Genomic DNA, 20,104 nt, shown 5'->3' with positions numbered 1-20,104 from the left:
TTTGCCCGATGGTCTAGGCTTGGCCATTATGGGACAAGTATATGTATCCCCTTTGACCAATTCGGCCAAACACATTTCGGTCTGATCGTATGACTCGTCGTCGATGGTATGAACGTCAAAATTTGGGTCTTTGTAATAAGTCCCTTTACTACAATTTTTCATTTGTTCTTCCTCTCTTATCAGTCGCTCATACCTAATCACATTTGCACTCAACTGGAAAAGGTCAGGAAATTCCTTGTCCTAGAACTTCTTTTTTAAATCAAAGCTCAAGCAGCCTTGAGCGATCTTGACAAATTTTTTTTCGGGCAGAGGTACAAAACACTTGCTTCTTACTGTCTTGAACCTTTGGAGAAAACTTTCTGCCCATTCATTTGGCATTTGACGTAAATTCGCCAAATCGGCCAAAGTGACTTCAGACCCAGTTTTATAAAACTGAGCGTGAAACAACTGTTCCAATTGTTGCCATGTTTGAACAGAGTTCGCTGACAAGTTGATGAACCAGGAGAAAGCTACTCCTGTTAACGAACTAGGGAAAAGTCTCATTTTATGGTAGTCGGTTACATCACCACTCTGCAATGTGAATCGCCCTATGTTTTCTAGAGTAGACACCTCTCCTAAACCGGTAAACAGTGAGAATTCTGGCACTTTGTACCCTCTAGGCCATGGATATTCTTGGTCTACCCAATCAGGATATGGCTTTGTGTACGTCGGCCTGATGACGGGACGTAACCCAAAAGTCATCTGATCCTGTACGATTTCCATAATCTGGTTCCTCAACATGACGTTGGGGTCATATGGAATTCCTACAGGTTGGTTAACTGGTTGATTTGCATGAGGCCTGATGTTTGGTCCTTGATTGGCAACCAAATTACCATGATTAGGGCCATTACCATTAGCCTGAACATCTACTCCCTCGTTATCATGTGGAATATTCTCTCCATTGTTTAGGACATTATCTCTCACGTTTGGATTACCCCCAAGTTAGGCATACCACTACCATTGCTTTGATTTGACACTGTAGTACCCCCTTGGTTTGAAGTAGAGAGACCAGAAAGCGGTTCTACCCCTTGACTCGGATTTAGGACCGAGGGATTATGTCCCACGATCGTCCTAGTTTGAAAGTGATTTGTAAGAGGTATAGCCGGTTGACATATTTGGCCTACTAACTTATTCATTGTTTCGTTCAACGTCTTTAGTTGTTTGGCCATGTTGTCATAGTGTACATTCCTATTTTGTGTAAATCTTTCCATATTATGAATACTTCGAAGATTTACTTGTTCAATGACGTCTTGCATGAGTTCTTCAAGTAATGCACGCATGGTTCGAGGACTCAACTCCGTCATTGGTTCGTAACGACTGTTACTGCTCTGATTCTGTCCATCTGTTCATGGAGAGGCATGCTGCTCCTCATATCGCTCGATCACAGACTGGATTCCTCCCTGACTTGCTGCTTCCTTATCGGATCTCTGAGGTATATTGTTTTCCCTTTTGTACTTTCAACACCTAACACCACTGTCCCACCGGGCGTGCCAAATTGTTTCGCGCGGGTTAGTCACTAACAATTAAAAAGGATCAAACGATTGTGTAAGGGACAAACCTCTTGAGACAAATTCCCAAAAAGAGGTGTTCTGTTATTGGCGATGACTTTACAATTGGAAATGAAAAACAACGTGCCTCCAAGGGGCGCAAGCACACGAGTTATTGAAAGAAAAGTGTTTAAGTCTAAAAACTAAGGAAATGAAAATTACATGTTCTCTGTTCGAGAGTTTGGGATTCGGTCCTTTGCTTCCATGTCTTTTCTCCCTTTTATACTTCGTGGACGATTTCTTTATGATCAACCGCTCTAAAAATTGCTTGATCGTCCTATAACTACCCACTTTCTTCGTCATGGCCACCTTGTCATGAAAACTGCCTTTTTAACTGCTGCCATTACCCTTTATCGTTCAACCGCTTTCGATTGAATTCCTTGAATCGTGGAACGTGATAGGGCTGCTTTAATAACTGCTTTGATAACTGCACTTCTTGATAACCACGACGCTTTATGTTTGTTAAGACCTTGGGGGACCTGAAGGTTTGGGCGAGAATAGAGTAATAGCTCTGGGCGACTGTATGACACTCCATTCGCTCAGATTCTGGGCGACTTGCAAACTTGGGCGATGGTGTTACCGCGTTCTTGGGCCTCCTTATTTGGGCCTTCATCGTGATTTGTTCGATTGGGCTTCGTTCTTTGGGCTATCTAATTTGGGGATCCTCCAATTAGGTTTCACTCCTTGGACTGTTCGATTTGGGCTGAATTTTTATGTGTCAACAACTCCCAATCCCAGTTTTTTCCCTTCTGTATAACTTGCTTATTGTATTTTAAATATTATTAATGTTACATTATTATATAAATTAAAATTAAACTAAATTATAAGAAAAAGAAACTTGAAAAGAATGATAAAAAACTAAATTATCTATAGGTATTTATTCTTCAATAAGAGTGATAGATTTTCGATATAGAACAAAATGACACCCTTAGTAGAGTTCCAACATTTCAACAACAAAATATTTCATATTTGAATCTTTAATTGAGTTGGACAATGTGTTTATAACATAGAGTGGTGGATCATGTTGTTATTAAATGGGTAATGGACTATAAATTTCAATATTATGGGTTTTTCTTTTAATGAGTAGCCCATTGATATATTTTTTATAGTATAATATTTAGGAAATACACAATTGCTATACTATGAGAATCACATTTCACAACTAACAATCTTATAAAATACTTTCATAAATCATATGGTAATAATTCAAATTAATTTTATATAATTCACCCAAAAAAAAAAATAATAATAAAATCAATTTTTTGACCATTATTTCACTATTCCAACCATCATTTTTTCTTCACTCACAGATAGGATTCACTTTTCTTTCTAACGGTCAAAGAATCAATTTTCATAATCACTATCGAACAGACCCATAATATACAATATACAATAGTGGCTTCTCACTACCACATACCCAACCCCCCCCCCCCAAACCAAATTGAAAGGATATTTTTTGTCGCAACACACACACACTCTCTTAAAAACGTACACACACACACACACACACACTCTCTCTCTCTCTCTCTCTAAATAAAAAGTATATATACGTACATCATCTCTCTCTCTCTCTCTCTCTCTCTCTCTCTCTCTTTCTATTCATGCACTCCTCTCTTCTTTCTCAAAATCAAACATAGGATGTTTGAGAGAGATGATGTTATGGATAACTCTCATTCTCAGCCTCATCTCGCCATTTTCATCATAATCGAAAACTCTCAGTCTCGACTTCATATCATGCTCCTCATGCACTGATATTTGACTTCGATAGAGTGATTTTAGAATCTAGATATCTTCATCGCCAAGTATTTAATGATGCTTTTACTCATTTCAACGTTCGTTGTCCCTCTTCGTGCTCCTTGCAAATCTGGTCACACGCAATCACAAAGAAGATAGACATGGTCGCGATTGATTACAATTAACACAAATTTGATCACAGATGATCGCAGTTAACATATAATCTCTAATTCCAACCCATTACACTACCATTTGCACCTCACCTAACAATTACAAGCGTTGCGTATGATGATAATGCATTGGAGTTTATCTGTGTGGTGGTGGTGGTGAGGTTTTGGCAATGTTTTGGGTACTATATGGTGACAATAATGGTGCATTGTTTGTGATCAAGCAATTGTTATGTGTGATTAACTGCAATCAAATTTCTCTTCAATGTGATTATCTATGACCATGTTGATCTTAACAGTGACTGTATTTGACTTACTGTTAATTTGGTCACACATAGCTACAATTAAGACAGATTTGATCACAAAAAGCCACACCCATCGTCGCTACAAGAAACACCAAACCTCCACAAAAAGCGCAAAAATTCAGTTGGCCACGACAAACTACCATAACCACGACTCCGCAGCAAACCCCTAAAACCTTACAAAAGCTAGATTTTATCAGATTGTGCAGCTACTACAAAGTATCAAATATGGTATTCCCCCAAATTTTTCCAAATCTTCATCATTGTTGTAGCAACACTCACTCCACTGTAGTAGCATCATCATTGCAACGACTCTCACTCACTCGCCGAAGTCGAAGATCGAAAATGGGAGGGAGAGAGAGAGAGAGAGAGAGAGAGAGAGAATGAGTGGGGATGGTGTGAGAGTGGGATGGGTGAGTTGAATTATTGGTATGATATTTATTTGATCGAGGAATTCCCGTGCCGTAGCCATCTCTATTTTCACTTCCTATTAGTCTATGGGCTATGCTACACGAACATAGAGGTTGACACAACGGTTGACATCGCACACACATGGAGAGGTCGACATTATTTTATTCGAACGGGACCCACGCCTCGGTTGTGAGTGTGGTGTTATCCTTTGTGTCAAACATTATGTTTGTTTGGCATTTTCCATTAGTCTATTGATGGTCAACAGAAATTAGTCTCCTTAGTTGATTTTATGAGGTGAATATTTTAGAGAATTTTAAATATAACATATTTACATTTTCTGTTTTATTTCTCCATTTACTTATTTATTATTTTAACATCATTAATTGATTCAAACTTAAAATAAAAATCTAATAAAATAAAATAGAAAAATGGGTAGGGACCTTTGTTCTCCATCCCCTCCCCGATTTTCTGAGAAATTCGGGCTCTTGCTCCATTCGAGACAAGACAATGCGGGCGGAATTAGGAAAATGTTTCCGTCCTAACGTGAGTATTGCTTGGAAAGAACTTTCACAGAATTTTCATTTTATCTGGTAAATGTTGGAAGAATTTTGTGAATAGTGACGCCGAAATAAGTATAATGATGGTGACATGAATTCAGCCAAATTCACGCTCTACATTTTAGGACTATTCCAAAATGAGACATGAAAAAATATATATATTGGAGAATATTAGTTCTTTGGCACAGATTATATTTTGAAACTTGATCTTCTACAAATATAGTTCATGATACATTTTTTCGGAGGGGTAGTTGCTGGTTTTTGATTTCTATTCGCACCAGATATGTTGATTACAATATAGAAGATGATTCGCAAGAAATATAACGTAATTGGTAAAGAAACTGGAGAATACATTTTCGCAAAATTCATCTCCATTTCTATGTTGTGTATGATCTCTTTCATTTGAATATATACATAATGAATTATCTGATTTTTGCGAAATTGTACAGAAACACAACGGAATCTGGTTCTACGTGCATCGATCATTCAGCCTAAAATATATTAGTTGATAATTTGTTGTGATGAGAAACATGTCATAATTCTTTTTGTGTTATGTTTCTAAAATATATTTTATATCAAAGTAGCCTTTTCCAACGTCTTCTATATCCCAAGCTTAGAATATATTTTGTGAAAATTACTTTTATTTGAGTAGTAAATTGAAAAACTTCTAAAAGTCCTAAGTAGACCTTTTCTTTTAATAACAGTGAGTTCACAAATTGAGATTACTTCAATTCGAAGTTTTAGTTACTTCAACTGGATGAATCCTATTGATAGAATAATTGAGTCATAATTCAATAACAATTTTGCCTACATATCCCATCCATTTGAGACATGTTGTTGGTCAATGTTACTTAAAAGGAACTATTGCGATTCAAAATCAATTACATATTTTACTTGAAGAAAAATGTAACTTCACAATTGTAGAAAAAATTCTCTTAAGGTTTGTTTTACTCGTATGTTTAGATGAACAAATGAAAATAGCAAACAACATGTTAAACCAAAGTTGCAATTCTCCAAACGATTCAGACATCTATTTTTCACATGATAGGCAAGAAATTTGATAATACGAAGCATAAAATTGCATAAACTACAAAGGACACGAGGCCGATAGTAAACTGGGGCTTCATGACAAATTTTAGCAAAAAAGGCTTATAAACTCTTCTTTAAGATATCTTCCTTTTTGTATACCTTCTGCTAATAAGGGCACTGTAGAAGTTAATCGAATGCCAAAAATCTTTGCGAGAGTTTTTTATATACTCTAAGCACTTGACAGGGGCATGTAATCGAGCGTATCCCTTATGTTTAATCGAATTGATGGTCCCATGGATGAGCATATATTGGCTTTTAGCACCGGATCGCTTGTTTGCTGTTATTAATTTCTGGCAATCAAAGAAAACTTGCTATGGATGCATTTTATAGGGACACTTCAAATTGGTTTCCACAAATCATACAGTAGATAGATTCCAAGAATCTAAAGCAATTAGCAAATATTGCCAAACAAAATTTACATGATAAAAGAGAATCGGAACTACTCCCCTGATCAACTGTCACTATATGAAATCTTCAGCCAACATGGACTTATTGGAGGAGCACAAACGCAACTTCAATTTGGTATTTCCTATGCCGGTATTAATTCTACTACACTAAGCATATGGATCTACGTGGAAGAAAATTGCCATGAAGGAGTCGTGAGGTTTGTTCAGTATTGAGTTGCCGCTAAGCATTGTGAACAATCAACATTCTACAAAGTTCATGCAAGCATATCTTCAACCAAAGTACATTGGTGTAAGTAGAAACACTTTTCATTTCAATTGCATTGATTATTTCGTTAGGCACAAAAAATAATTAATACATAATTTACGAATATATGGTGGTGTTATGTCATTTACATCAGATATATGGGAATGAATTAATATAAAAGTTATATAGCTGCATCTACTCACTATATAAACCCACTTTGGATAATACATAAAAGTATAATTGCTTTTAAAATAATTAAGGGCCCGTTTGGTAGAGATTTTAAAAATTGATTTTTTGACTGTTAGAAGAAAAGTGAGGTCCACATGTGAGAGAAGAAGTCAAAAATTACGACTTGAATAGTAAAATAACGGTCAAAAAATCAATTTTTTGGGACAAAAAATCCCTACCAAACGGGGCCTAAGTTTCCTCACAATGCAAATAATATATTTAATGTTATTATGCAAATTATAAAAGATTATCGTTGTGAATCTAAAATTCGAAGTTTTATGTTTGATAACGCAAGTGTTAATAAATATGTTAGTAATAAACTATGTAAGGCTCTTAATCTAGATTTTGGTTATTTTCTATTTCATGTTCATTGTGTATTTAACTTATTTAATTTAATTGTGCAAGATAATATGAAACATATTAGCAAACAAATTGGTAGAATTAGAATGCATTACTGTACATCACTATATCACCTAGTAGAAAATAAACTTTTCAAGAATATTTTGCTCAATTTTTTTATGGAATCTAAATAATTTGTAACCGTAGGACATTGGTGAATCTCAACTTACTTATTATTCAAATCTTGTGAAGGCTATGAAACACTAATTACTGAATTTTATAATTTCGACATACAAGAAATGAGTCAAACTTTGTTCTGACATATATTGATTGAGAATTGGCATTTAAAGTTAAAAGATTTTTTACAATTTTTATAATTCTGCAAATATATTATCTAGGTATATATTTGGAGTGTACTATCCCACTAATGCAAATATTCTTGAATGGGGCTTTTTTTTTTTTTTTATCGCAATAAATTGCAATAAATATGGCCCCGTTCCAATCTCATTAAGATGAGATTTTAATGAGCTTTTCCATTACACAACAGTAAAATAATTGTTACAAAATAAGGTGAACAGAAGTACCGTTAGACACTTTAATTTTGACAGAACATGTTGAAACCCATTTGGGTGAAAACACTTTCTTTATTCAAAATCAATTTACAAAATTAAACCTTTCAAATGCAACAGACATGAACATGGTTGCCAATTCTAATTTTATTGGTCTCAAACAGAAGCATAGAAATGATTCTGATTTTACTGAAATATTATTTTCTATAGAACTAAAATTTAGAAAATATTGGAAAGATTTACCTATATTATTTTCTTTAGCATGTGTAATGGAACCTAAGTATAATTTGAAATGTACAAAACATGTTATAATAAAAATCACAAATACTTTAAACTTTGATGCTCTTATCATATATTCTAATTTAGAGAATACTTTAGCTGAAATGTAGAAATTATACGCACTATGATTTGGTGTAAATGTTAGTAGATCACCCTTTGCATCCCCTCTACCACTAATCTTGATCAAGAAGATGAGGAAATATTGAATTCATTTAATGATATTAGGGATCAAAGATTTGATGAAGGTTCTTCTAATACGTCTCCTACATATAATCAATGTTCATCGAACATAGATCCAATTGAAATGCCAGGAAAATTACATAGATATTTTAGTCATCAAATGCTTAGAATCGTAGATCTAGCTGATGAAATGGATTTTGATTTACTTAATTTTTGGAGATGTCACGAACGTAGATACCCCGTTATTTCTGTGATTGCACATGATCTATTAATATCTCTCATTAGCACTGTAGCACCAGAGTCTACTTTTAGTGCAGGTGATCGAGCATTGTTCGATTTTAGAAATCGGCTCAAAGAAGACATTTTAGAAAGCTTAAATGTGTATAAAGGATTGACAAGACGTTCATTTTTTTAATCCAAAATAAGTGTGCTGAAATTGTAACTAGTCAGCTAAACGATATTTTATTTCGTCATATTCATACTTCGTTAGTTTCTTAATAATATTCAATTTTTTTTTAAAATGTACATGTAATGAGTTGTTCATAACAATTTTAATTCCACTTATTTGAAAATTAAGTAGTTGATCCCAAGTCCAAAAAAATGTGCAAAATTAAAAATTTAAAAAAAAAAGAAAAAAAAAGAGAGGATGAGCTCGGCTAGGCCCTTGAGGACGAGCCAAGCTCGTGTCATCTCAATCCATTGCCAGCACTACCATCACGAAATTACCTTATATTATCTTATGATTACTAACTTAAGCATCACTAGGAGAACAAACATTATCTCGTTAATCTCTTTTCATCAATAATATTTTGATATCATCGTGGGACTCGATCCATAATGATGGGAAGAAAAAGAAGAATATGGGATCTTTCTTCGAATAATTTATTAGTACTAGGAAACCAAAACATGGAAGAGCCCTCGGCCCTCCCCTATGAGAGAATCCGCTGATTTTCAACTTGGAGCAAGCCAACCAGATGATACAAATGGTAGTGATAACCAAGGGCGAATTCAGGGGTCGAGTTCAGGTAAGGCTGACTGCGAGCGTTGAAGTTTACTATTGATAACCAACGTCCATGATAGCGAGTTTTTTTGTTAATATTTAATTAAATAATATTAAAAAATTATTAGATTATATATTTGATAATTCATATATTTGATAATAGATAGAAGTTGCAGATAGACATTAATGGATAATGCTATTGAAGGTTTTATAATGGTAATGTCAAATAAGTTGATTAGATTAAAAACAATAAGTAGCACTTGAGTCAAAATTTGTAGAGCAAATTTAATGGATAAGATAAAGAGGAAAACTATACTCTATTTAAAATGGATAGTGGACAATGTAAGCTTTTGTTTATTAATACAATATTCTTTTTATCATAGTCGATTGGATCTGTGACAAGATGGTGATGCGGGCTGCCAAGTGGGTCGATTTTGCCTTTATAACACCCAAAGATACACAGTTCATAAAAATCTGCGGTGTTACAGAGATAATATCAATATAATATCACTTGATACTTATTCCAGCTAGGATTTTGCTATTTGTACATAAAATATATACATAATGGATTACATAATATGATGTGGATGGAAAAGATTAGATGAAAAAGTTTATTATGTTTTAAACTGGCAAATGATAGTGTCATGTGGCATTATATAATTCATTATGTAAATTTTTATGTATATGTAGCAAGATCCTTCTAGTAACTAGAATCATATTTCGTAGTAATACAAAATTTTCTCATGGAAGTACCTTCATGAAAATATCTCTTAGTTGCTCTTCACTCCAACAATGCTTAAACCCTATCTCTTTATCTGATTTAGCTTATATGATGAAGTGACACTTGATACCATTGTGTAACATTGGATTTTTAGCAATTGCTATTGCGAACTTGCTTTCCCAAATATATCTTTGTACCCATACTTCATGGCTCTCCCATGTCTTCAAGTATATACTTTAGCCATATAGCTTTACTAATCTTCATTGTTGCTGCAATACAGCAGATGATTATGCTACTATTGCTTATTTCTTTGACGCCCCAAAGAATATTTATAAACCTAGGGCGAATGCATATCTTAATGTTTTTTTTCATTTCATCCACAATTCCTATCTAATCAAGTGGATCGATACCATATGTCGAAATCATTTGATCTGTGCAAGTATCTCAATATCCATTTTGTGGTTCCATAATGAACTTAACTTGGACTCATAAATTTTGAAACTAGGCTAGTTGCATACATAATGTCTCAACTTATAGTTGTGGGATAGAGTAAGCAGTCCCCTGTTTGTGTAGTGTTTCATTTATTCTTCAATAAGAGTGATAGATTTTCAATGTGGAACAAAATGACACCCATAGTAGAGTTCCAACATTTTAACAACAAAAGATTTCATATTGGAATTTTTAATTGCGTTGAACAATATGTTCATAACAGAGTGGTGGATCGTGTTGTTATTAAATGGATAATGGACTTTACATTTTAATATTATGGGTTTTTCTTTTAATGATTAGCCCATTGATATATTTTTTATAGTATAATATTTAAGGAATACACAATTACTATACTATAATAATCACATTTCACAACTAACAATCATATAAAATGCTTTCATAAATCAAGTTGTAATAATTCAAATTAATAAATATATAACAATATACAATATGCAATATACATTAGTGGCTTCTCACCACACATACTCTACCCCCCCTCCAAAAAACAAATGCAAGGATATTTTTTGTCGCAACAAGCTCTCAAAAACGTACACTCGCTCTCTCCAAATGCATACTCTCTCTCTCTAAATAAAAAGTATATATACGCACATCATCTCTATTTGAGACTTTCTCTCTTTCTGTTCATACAATCCTCCCTTCTCTCTCAAAACCAAACATAAGATGTTTGAGAGAGATGATGTAATGGCAAACTGATATGATTCGAGATGCGCCACTAATTATCAAAGAAGTGATGATTAATTGGAAGAAACCAAAGCCATGTTCAAGATCTCGAGGAGCTAATGAAAGTCACACAATTGCTTAGTCGAGCTATGGAGATCAAAAGATTGAAGAGAACATGCCAAAGTACAAGTGTAAAGTGGGAAGGAAGATGGCCGAAACATTTGGATACAACACAAGTCAAAAGGCCAAGGAGGAGTCCAACTAAAAGCCATGCAACCACATGGCATTGCAGCTCATGCGATCACACAAGAGGAAGTAGGGAATTGTCCAACACTTTTCGTGTGGTCTATGCGACTGCATGGCAACACACGGTGCGGTCGCATAGACCAATGCTGGCACTGAATTTCCAGCTTTGGCAAGTTTCCTTTTTACACTATAATTCTAATATTTTACTATCTCTAGGATATCTTTGGACGTGTTTTTACCTTTTTTTTTTAATTAGGTTTTAGGGTTATGATATAAAATAGGAGTTATTTTCATTGTATTGAGGACTTTTTGCGTATTGAAAATTAAGAGGTAAGTTTTGCTTTCTACTTATTCTTCACAAAAAATCTATCGAACTTATCGTGTTAATTCTCGTGACGTTCAACCAACGAAAGTGAGATTCATAAATTGGGTAATCATGAGGTCAATGTATTCTTGTAATTTTCTTGGTTTCAGATTCAATAGTTTATTGAATTGAACTTTAAATTTCGGATTTTGATTTCTTTAATTGTGTAATCAAAAGGTCAATATATCCGTGTGACTATATTGGTTGTTTGATTCATTATTTTTTGGTTAAATTCCATAAACCTAATTGTTTGGAACTTTTTTGGGTCCGATTCAATTTCGTTGCGGGTTCCGTAGTAATCTAGCTACGCGGGTTCGCATCACAAACTCTCGATCTCAGCCTCATCTCGCCATTTTCACCATAGTCGGTTGACTCTTAGTCTCGACTTCATCTCGTGCTCCACATGCATTGATATTTGACTTCGATAGAGTGATTTTAGAATCTAGACATCTTCATCATCAAGTATATAATGATGCTTTTACTCATTTCAACGTTCGTTGTCCCTCTTATATCTGGTCACACGCAATCACTTTTTTTTCTTTTTTAAATTAATACCTCCAAAATTTATAGATCAACCCGCACGTATGGCGGAGGAATACTATGAGTACAAATTCAAATCGCAAATTGACAACCTTAAAGACAAACAGTTAATAAATTCGTACATATGGAAAATGATTTCTATTTGATATGATCAAGTTGGTAACTGCAATAGGCAGATCTACCATTTCATGAAAGACTGTTGTGTTTCTATCTTGACCAATTTTAGATAAAGCATCTGCAACTTGGTTTGCTACCCCAAAAACATGCCTGAAAACCACTTTTCTTCCCATCGTAAGATCATTTTTTTCCTCCCATTCTTTCCAGAATTTCCATTCTGTACATCTTTTATTGAGGAACTAATTCACAACAACTTGAGAATCGCTTTCGATAATAATCTTTCGAAAATTAAGTTCCACACATATGTGAATGCCATCTAGAATAGCTTTTAGCACCGCCCATGTATTGGTGCCATGACCATAGAACGTATGAAAGGCATAAATAAACTCCCCTTTATCTGTCCTGATTACCCCACCTCCACCACAATTACCAGGATTTCCTATACAACATCCATCAATATTTAGCTTAACCCAAGTAGGAAGAGGAGGTATCCAAAATACAAACTTTGTAACTTTATTAAGCGGTTTTTGAATCAGAATTCCCAAAGCACGTAAGACAATACAATCAGACAAAGATAGCCTAGACATCTTAGCCGCATTAGCACATAGTTCGCCAATCCACCACTTTACTAAACCCAAATCTGATCATAATTAATAGCAAGAGCTTCCATTTTTTTTCAACACCTAGCTATCCAAATAGCCCAAAAAATAAAAACAGGGGAAAAGCCAATAATCATACCTACTTGCGAAATTTATGATGCTTTGGAGAACCAAAAATTCATCCTTTGCCTCCAACCCATTAATGTAATGTGACAGATGCCTATGACCGTTGATAGCTGAACCCAAAGGAATTTTGCCAGATCATTTCCATCCGACAAATGGTCAAGGGACTCAATATGGGGTCTAACACGGCATACCAGACTAATTATCTTGCCAAAAATTAACATCTCCGTATTTGATATGCCATACTGAATTATCAATGACCATAGGTATCAAATTGGCTATGCTCTTCCAGAAAGGTGAGTTCAAAGTTGAAATCTAAATCTCATTATAAGAGTTGTGAGGAAAATACTTTGCTTTTACGAAGGTCAATAGTAGAGATTCTGAGAAACAAATTTTCCAAGCAAATCTTGTTTTTAGAGCCACTTGTACTTCTGCTAAGTCACGAATGTCTAGGCCTCCTTCTGACAAAGGTTTTGTAATTTTTTTCAAACTCACCCAATGATGTTTGGCTTTACCATCTGCCTCTTCCCAAATAAAATTTGAGATCAAAGAGTGAATCTGATGAATAACCCCCTATGGTACGCACATGACATATAAGATATGTATAGGCATGCTTGAAAGAACATGCTTAACAAGAGTTAATCTTCCTCCAATCGATAAGAGTAAAAATTTCCAGCCTAATATTTTCTTTCTCACTTTCATAACCAGTGGCTCAAAATGTCTGATGGACAAACGGCCCGGAGATATTGGCACATCCAAATAGGTAATTGGAAAAGACCCTTCTGAGAAGCTACACAACTAGAGTAATTCATTCTTTCTCGGTAAGGATATGTGCTTCGAAAAAAATATAGCTGATTTCTTGTGATTCACTTTTTGTCCAGACATATTTTCATAGATACATAGAACCTCCACCACTGCTTTAATAGACGATTTGCTTCCCTTGCAAAAAATAATTAGATCATCAACATATAATAAGTGAGAGATGCGAGGTCCTCCAATAGGGAGAGAATAATTTCCAATGCGTTGATCCAAACAAGCTTGTCGTAGCATGCATGTAAGAGTCTCTTCTGCAATAATAAATAGGTATGGAGAGAGGGGATCTCCCTGGCGAATTCCCCAGGAAGATTTGAAAAACTCTCGATAAGTACCATGCATCATCACTGAAAATGAAGGTGAATCAATACAGTTTTGTATTAGCCAGCGAAATCGTGTAGAGAATCCAAAAGCGTTTAGGACTGCCATCAAGAAATTCCATTCAACCCTATCATATGCCTTCATCATGTCTACTTTAAGCATTACATTCCCACCTCAACCTTTCTTGTAAAACTTCGAAATAGCTCTTGTACTAGGGCAATATAGTTGAAAATACTTTGACCCCCAATGAAAGCCCCTTGTTCGTTCGAAATAAAATTACGAAGTAAAGGTGGCAATCTGTTAACAATTACCTTAGTGAAGCATTTGTAGATCACAGAACATAGGCTGATGGGTCTGAAGTCTCCAAAGCCGCTAGGAACCTTGACTTTCTGGATAAGAACAATATAGGTTGACATGTAAAAATTGGGAAGCATAGAACTACTAAAGAAATCAACCGTAGCCTCCCAAACATCTTCTCCAACTATATCTTAACAACTCATATAAAAACTGGATGAGAAACCATCAGGGCCAGAGCTACTATCCTATGGAATGCTTCCCATTACAGGTTTCACTTCCTCGCGAGAAGGAGTCTCGGACAATCTGATATTATCTTCCGATGATATACTCAGTGTAATCAATGAATTCAACAATTCCATCTCCGGTATGACATTCTCAATAGTAAGTAGCTCATGAAAATAATCAATTGCTCCGTCATGGACCGATTGCGGGCTGTCAAGTTTTGATCCATCCTGTAAAGTCATGCTGTAATTCCAAGATTTTTTCCGACGTTTGGCTATTGACGCATGAAAGAACTTGGTATTAGCATCCCCCTCTTTTATCCATTTCACTTTAGTTTTTTGAGCCAAGAAGCTTTCTTCCCGCCGAATCCAGTCCTTCAATTCAAGCCTTGTTGCAATTAATTCCTTTTCATCCTGCACATTACCGAAATTTAATACTTGATCTTCGAGCCTAACAATTTTGTCTTCTAACTCCAATATGCGGCATTTGATATTCCCAAAACCACTTTTGTTCCACTTTCGCAAAATTGGTTTTAACCTCTTCAATTTTACTCCAAGTTTGAATAAAGGTGAATTTCTAGTTGGTTCTTCCCAATTTTCTTTGACAAGAGGTAGAAAATCTGCGTGGTCTACCCATATCCACTGGAAATAAAAAGGTGGTGGTCCATAACGTTCTTGCTGAGCCAAAAATTGAACTAACAATGGGCAATGATCAGAACTAGATCTCGATAAAACCTTAGCACAAGCCACTTCAAATTGAGTTAAGAAAGAATTAATAACTAAGATTCTATCCAACTTCTCCCAAATGCATCCTTTTCCTTCTTGCATATTACAACATGTAAAAATCATAGCTTCTGTTTGAAGATCTTGAAGGCCACAGGTTGATATACAGTCGTTAAATTCTCGCTTTGGTAAATCTTGTCTCGGTATCCCACCAACCTTTTCTGCATCACTACGAAAAATGTTCAAATCACCACCAACTAGCCAAGGTATGTCCTGGCTTGCATATTAACCAAATCCCTCCATAAGTCGAAGCATCCAATTTGAAGAAGCTTGCATAAACAATAGTGACTAGACAAGAGACCCCTTCCTTAGTAAATATACCGGTAATATGCTGACGTGAAACCGATACTTCCTCAAATAATAAGTCATCCTCCCAAAAAAGCCAGAATTTCTCTTTAAATAAATGATTTGAAAAATAATTAGGAAGACGTAACCTGGGAGTCCATCTTCTAATCTTCAAAATTGAGTGCAAAGGTTCTAATATTGCTACAATACTTGGATTAAATTTAGACATAATATCCTTGAGTTGAGTCATGGATGTTCCCAACCCTCTAACATTCCATATCAATAGTTTGTCCATCATTTAGAAGAAGTTTTAGAGCGTGTTAGAACCTTGGACAGCAAAACGACTTTTTTCTTTCTTTGACGTTGTGAAGTCGTGTATTCGACCTGTGCCATCTTTCCATTCTCATCCTCCAAATCCCCACGAATAGTACATGTCACAACAGATTTCCTCTATTGCAATAGTTCAGCTGAAACATCAGGTTGATAATCATTTAATTCCATTTGGCTAGGGGGCTGAGCGGTCCCATTCATTTCCTGTATTGGCTCCTCTGTTATACCCACTTCTACCTCAATAGCCTCCTTCACATGTTGAATAAAAATTTCCTGTTGCAATATGTCACGATAATCACCGAACTCCTGTAAAGGCGTTTCATTTCCTGTGTTTCCCTCTAATGTTAAGCGTTCATTATGGTGTTCAACAACAATATGTTCAAAAGACTCAATTTCCTCTTCATTAAAATCTGGAGCCTTAGGCAAATCTCCAATTTCTTTCAATACTTCAGTCACAATTTCAGCTTTCTCAGTAGAATGAGTCATTTGTTGCTCTATTGTAATCTTATTCCCAATTTTACCTGCCGTGATTTCAACGTCTTCATCTGTAACATGATATTTTGTGGAGATAGGATCCAAAGGCAGATTATTTTTTGATGGTTCCTCCTCCTCCATCAAGTGTACAATAGGTCGATATTCCTAGCGCACTCAGCTTCGTTTGAGCAAATTCTCCTCACCTTTGGTTTTGTCTTCCACCATCTTTCCGGCCTGAATTGATTTAAGTCGTTTGCACGTTCTATCTGAGTGCCCCTGGATATGACAGTGTTGACAAAATGTAAGCAATGTTTCATACACAATTTCTTGATAATGGCTTGCAGCATGTCCCGGAGGTCCAATCCAGAAAGAATCAAGTCGTGGTTTCGTTAGATCCATCTCAACACATACTCTAGCCCCCTCAGGACGTGAACCACAGATAGTCGCATTATCACGCTTCAGAAAACGTCCAATTCCCCCAACCAAAATTTGGAACGTGGAATGATAGAAAAAATTGGGAGGCAGTCCAGGAAGAAAAATCCATACCGGAGCGAAAGGGAGTTCTTATCTTCTCTGAAATCGACTGTCCATTTGAACATTCTGTACGACACACCGCTCACGTCGAATATTTCCCTTGAAACTGCAGTAACAAAATCTGCCTCATTCATGATACGAACCAGAAGATGTCGAGGATTTCTCATGGCCCTGATCACAGGCATCTCTGAAAGTCCCCATCTTACTTTGATAGAGCCCCCGAATCTGGTCAACAGAGGATCACAATGAAGACAAACTTGGTCACAATCGATTACAATTAACACAAATTTGATCAAAGTTAACATATAATTTCTAATTCTAACCATTACACCACCATTTGCACCTGCACCTAACACCTGCAAGCGTTGCATGTGATGATAATGAATTGGAGTTTATATGCGGATGGTGGTGGTAGTGAGGTTGTGGCAACGTTTTGGATACTGTATGGTGGCAATAATGGTGCGTTGTTTGTGATCAAACAAATGTTATCTATAATTAACTGTAATCAAATTTCTCTTCGATGTGATCATCTATGACCATGTTGATCTTAACTGTGACTGTATGTGACTTATTGTTAATTTGGTCACATATAGCCACAATCAAAACGGATTTGGTCACAAACAACCACACCCATCGCTGCTACAAGAAACACCAAACATCCGCAAAAAGCACAAAAATTCAGTTGGCCACGACAAACTACCATAACCATGACTCAGTAGCAAACCCCCAAAACCGTTACAAAAGCTAGATTTTATCAGACTGTGCAGCTACTACAAAGTATCAAATATGGTTTTCCCCAAAAAGATTTCCAAATCTTCATCGTTGCTATAGCAACACTCACTCCACTGTAATAGTGTCATCGTTGCAAAGGCCCTCACTAGGCGTCGTGGTGGGTGGTCACTCATCGAAGTCGGAGATCGAAAATGGACGCGAGAGAGAGAGAGTGTGTGTGGGGGGGGGGATGGTGTGGGAGTGAGATGGGTGAGTTGAATTATTAGTAATATATTTATTTGATCGAGGAATTCCCGTGCCGTAGCCATCTCTATTTTCAGTTCCTATTAGTCTATTGATGGTCAACAGAAATTAGTCTCCTTAGTTGATTTTATGAGGTGACTATTTTAGAGAATTTTTAACATGTTCGAGGGTTCAATGCGATAACATAATTACATTTTCTGTTTTGTTTCTCCATTTACTTATTTATTATTTTAACATCATTAATTGATTCAAACGTAAAATAAAATAGAAATAAGGGAAGGGACTTTTGTTCTCCATCCCCTCGCTGATTTTCTGAGAAATTCGGGCTCCATTCGAGACGAGACAATGCGGGCGAAATTAGGAAAATGTTTCCGTCCTAACGTGAGTATTGCTTGGAAAGAACTTTCACAGAATTTTCATTTTATCTGGTAATGACTTGGACCCGGTGTGATTGTACCTACCCCCGTTGAAAATAGAATAAAATGCTTCCATAATTTGTCCCTTTCCTGTGATTTGAGGAATAATTGTGGAAAATGAAGTGAAAGAAACCTCAGTGGTCAAAAAATCGTTGTGGAAAAATCATATAGAAAATAAAGATAGAAATCATCCAAAATACAAGTCAAGAATATGATTCTATTTCCTGGAAAATTTTATGAAGAAATTTGCGATCTTCATATGGAATTATGTGTTTGAGGTGGTGACGATGATTTGGATGGTGCGAGCTTTGAGGTTTGTTGAGATGAGATGAAATAAAATGAAGATTGAGTGTGATCAATTAATTTGATAATTTGTAATGAATACTAAATTCTGACCTATAAAAGTTGTGTTATTAGTAATTAAATATATACTTGTGACCAACAAATTGCATCCTTATGACTATGATCTTGTATAATTTCTGATTGGTATATATGATAAAAAAGAAAAAGAAAAAAAGAAGTGTCATTGTGAACGTTGTCTCTTAAATTAAATTATTGGTCAAAAAATGTTTCAATCAATTTTTTGAAAATTTTCATCAAGTTTCTTATTTTTAAATTTGTATTTTGAAGCCCATGCATTTTTTCCTAAACTAAATTGGAAAAATTCATATATGCCCCTATACAAAAAACTAATTCCCAATTTACTATGTGATGGGAATGTTTTAAAAAAATACTAAATACAATATTAATTATTTTTAAATATACTAACTTCCCAAAATATAACCCAAAATACACTTTGTAACTGATCCAATTTGAATTCAACCAAATTCACGTTATGCATTTAATGACTTTCAAAATCATACATAAATTCTAAAAATAAAAATAAAATAAAAAAAATAATAATAATGTTATTGTAGAATATTAGTTCTTTGACACAGAATATTTTGAAACTTCATCTTCTACAAATATAGTTCAGGATACATTTTTTTGGAGGGATAGTTTCTGTTTTTGATTTCTATTCGCACCAGATATGTTGATTACAATATAGAAGATGATTCGCAAGAAATATAACGTAATTGGTAAAGAAATTGGAGAATACATTTTCGCAAAATTCATCTCCATTTCTATGTTGTGTATGATCTCTTTCATTTGAATATATACATAATGAATTATCTGATTTTTGCGAAATTGTACAGAAACACAACGGAATCTGGTTCTACGTTCATCATTCAGCCTAAAATATATTGTTTGATAATTTGTTGTGATGAGAAACGTGTCATAATTCTTTTTGTGTTATGTTTCTAAAATATATTTTATATCAAAGTAGCCTTTTCCAACGTCTTCTATATCCCAAGCTTAGAATATATTTTGTGAAAATTACTTTTATTTGAGTAGTAAATTGAAAAACTTCTAAAAGTCCTAAGTAGACCTTTTCTTTTAATAACAGTGAGTTCACAAATTGAGATTACTTCAATTCGAAGTTTTAGTTACTTCAACTGGATGAATCCTATTGATAGAATAATTGAGTCATAATTCAATAACAATTTTGCCTACATATCCCATCCATTTGAGACATGTTGTTGGTCAATGTTACTTGAAAGGAGCTATTGCAATTCAAAATCAATTACATATTTTACTTGAAGAAAAATGTAACTTCACAATTGTAGAAAAAATTCTCTTAAG

The 20,104-nt window shown here is 35.0% G+C and overlaps 1 protein-coding gene across 1 annotated transcript; it reads right to left on the bottom strand.

Moving 5' to 3' along the window:
• Positions 1 to 14,267: 14,267 nt before the first annotated feature.
• LOC111406805 lies at positions 14,268 to 15,987 on the bottom strand. The gene is made up of 4 exons (XM_023036177.1): positions 15,903 to 15,987; positions 15,729 to 15,800; positions 14,670 to 15,568; positions 14,268 to 14,495 (listed from the first exon to the last, which is right to left on the bottom strand). Exons 1-4 carry the CDS (start codon positions 15,985 to 15,987, stop codon positions 14,268 to 14,270), a joined length of 1,284 nt encoding a protein of 427 aa, XP_022891945.1.
• Between the last annotated feature and the right edge of the window lie 4,117 nt (positions 15,988 to 20,104).

The sequence above is a fragment of the Olea europaea genome, chromosome 12, assembly GCF_002742605.1.
Source record: "Olea europaea var. sylvestris chromosome 12, O_europaea_v1, whole genome shotgun sequence".
NCBI lineage: Eukaryota > Viridiplantae > Streptophyta > Magnoliopsida > Lamiales > Oleaceae > Olea > Olea europaea.
Note: the sequence above shows the minus strand (reverse complement) of the source record. Positions and strands in the feature narration are given on the sequence as shown.

Bases quoted from the DNA above. Each gene is read 5' to 3' on its own strand.
- LOC111406805 (XM_023036177.1), bottom strand. From the start codon at position 15,987: ATGGACAAACTATTGATATGGAATGTTAGAGGGTTGGGAACATCCATG. The intron at 15,569-15,728 runs GTATATTTACTA...GTAGTGATGCAG, and splicing joins TTCACGTCAGCATATTACCG to AAAAGGTTGGTGGGATACCG. The intron at 14,496-14,669 runs GTAATGGGAAGC...GTTCTTATCCAG, and splicing joins CTCGCGAGGAAGTGAAACCT to AAAGTCAAGGTTCCTAGCGG.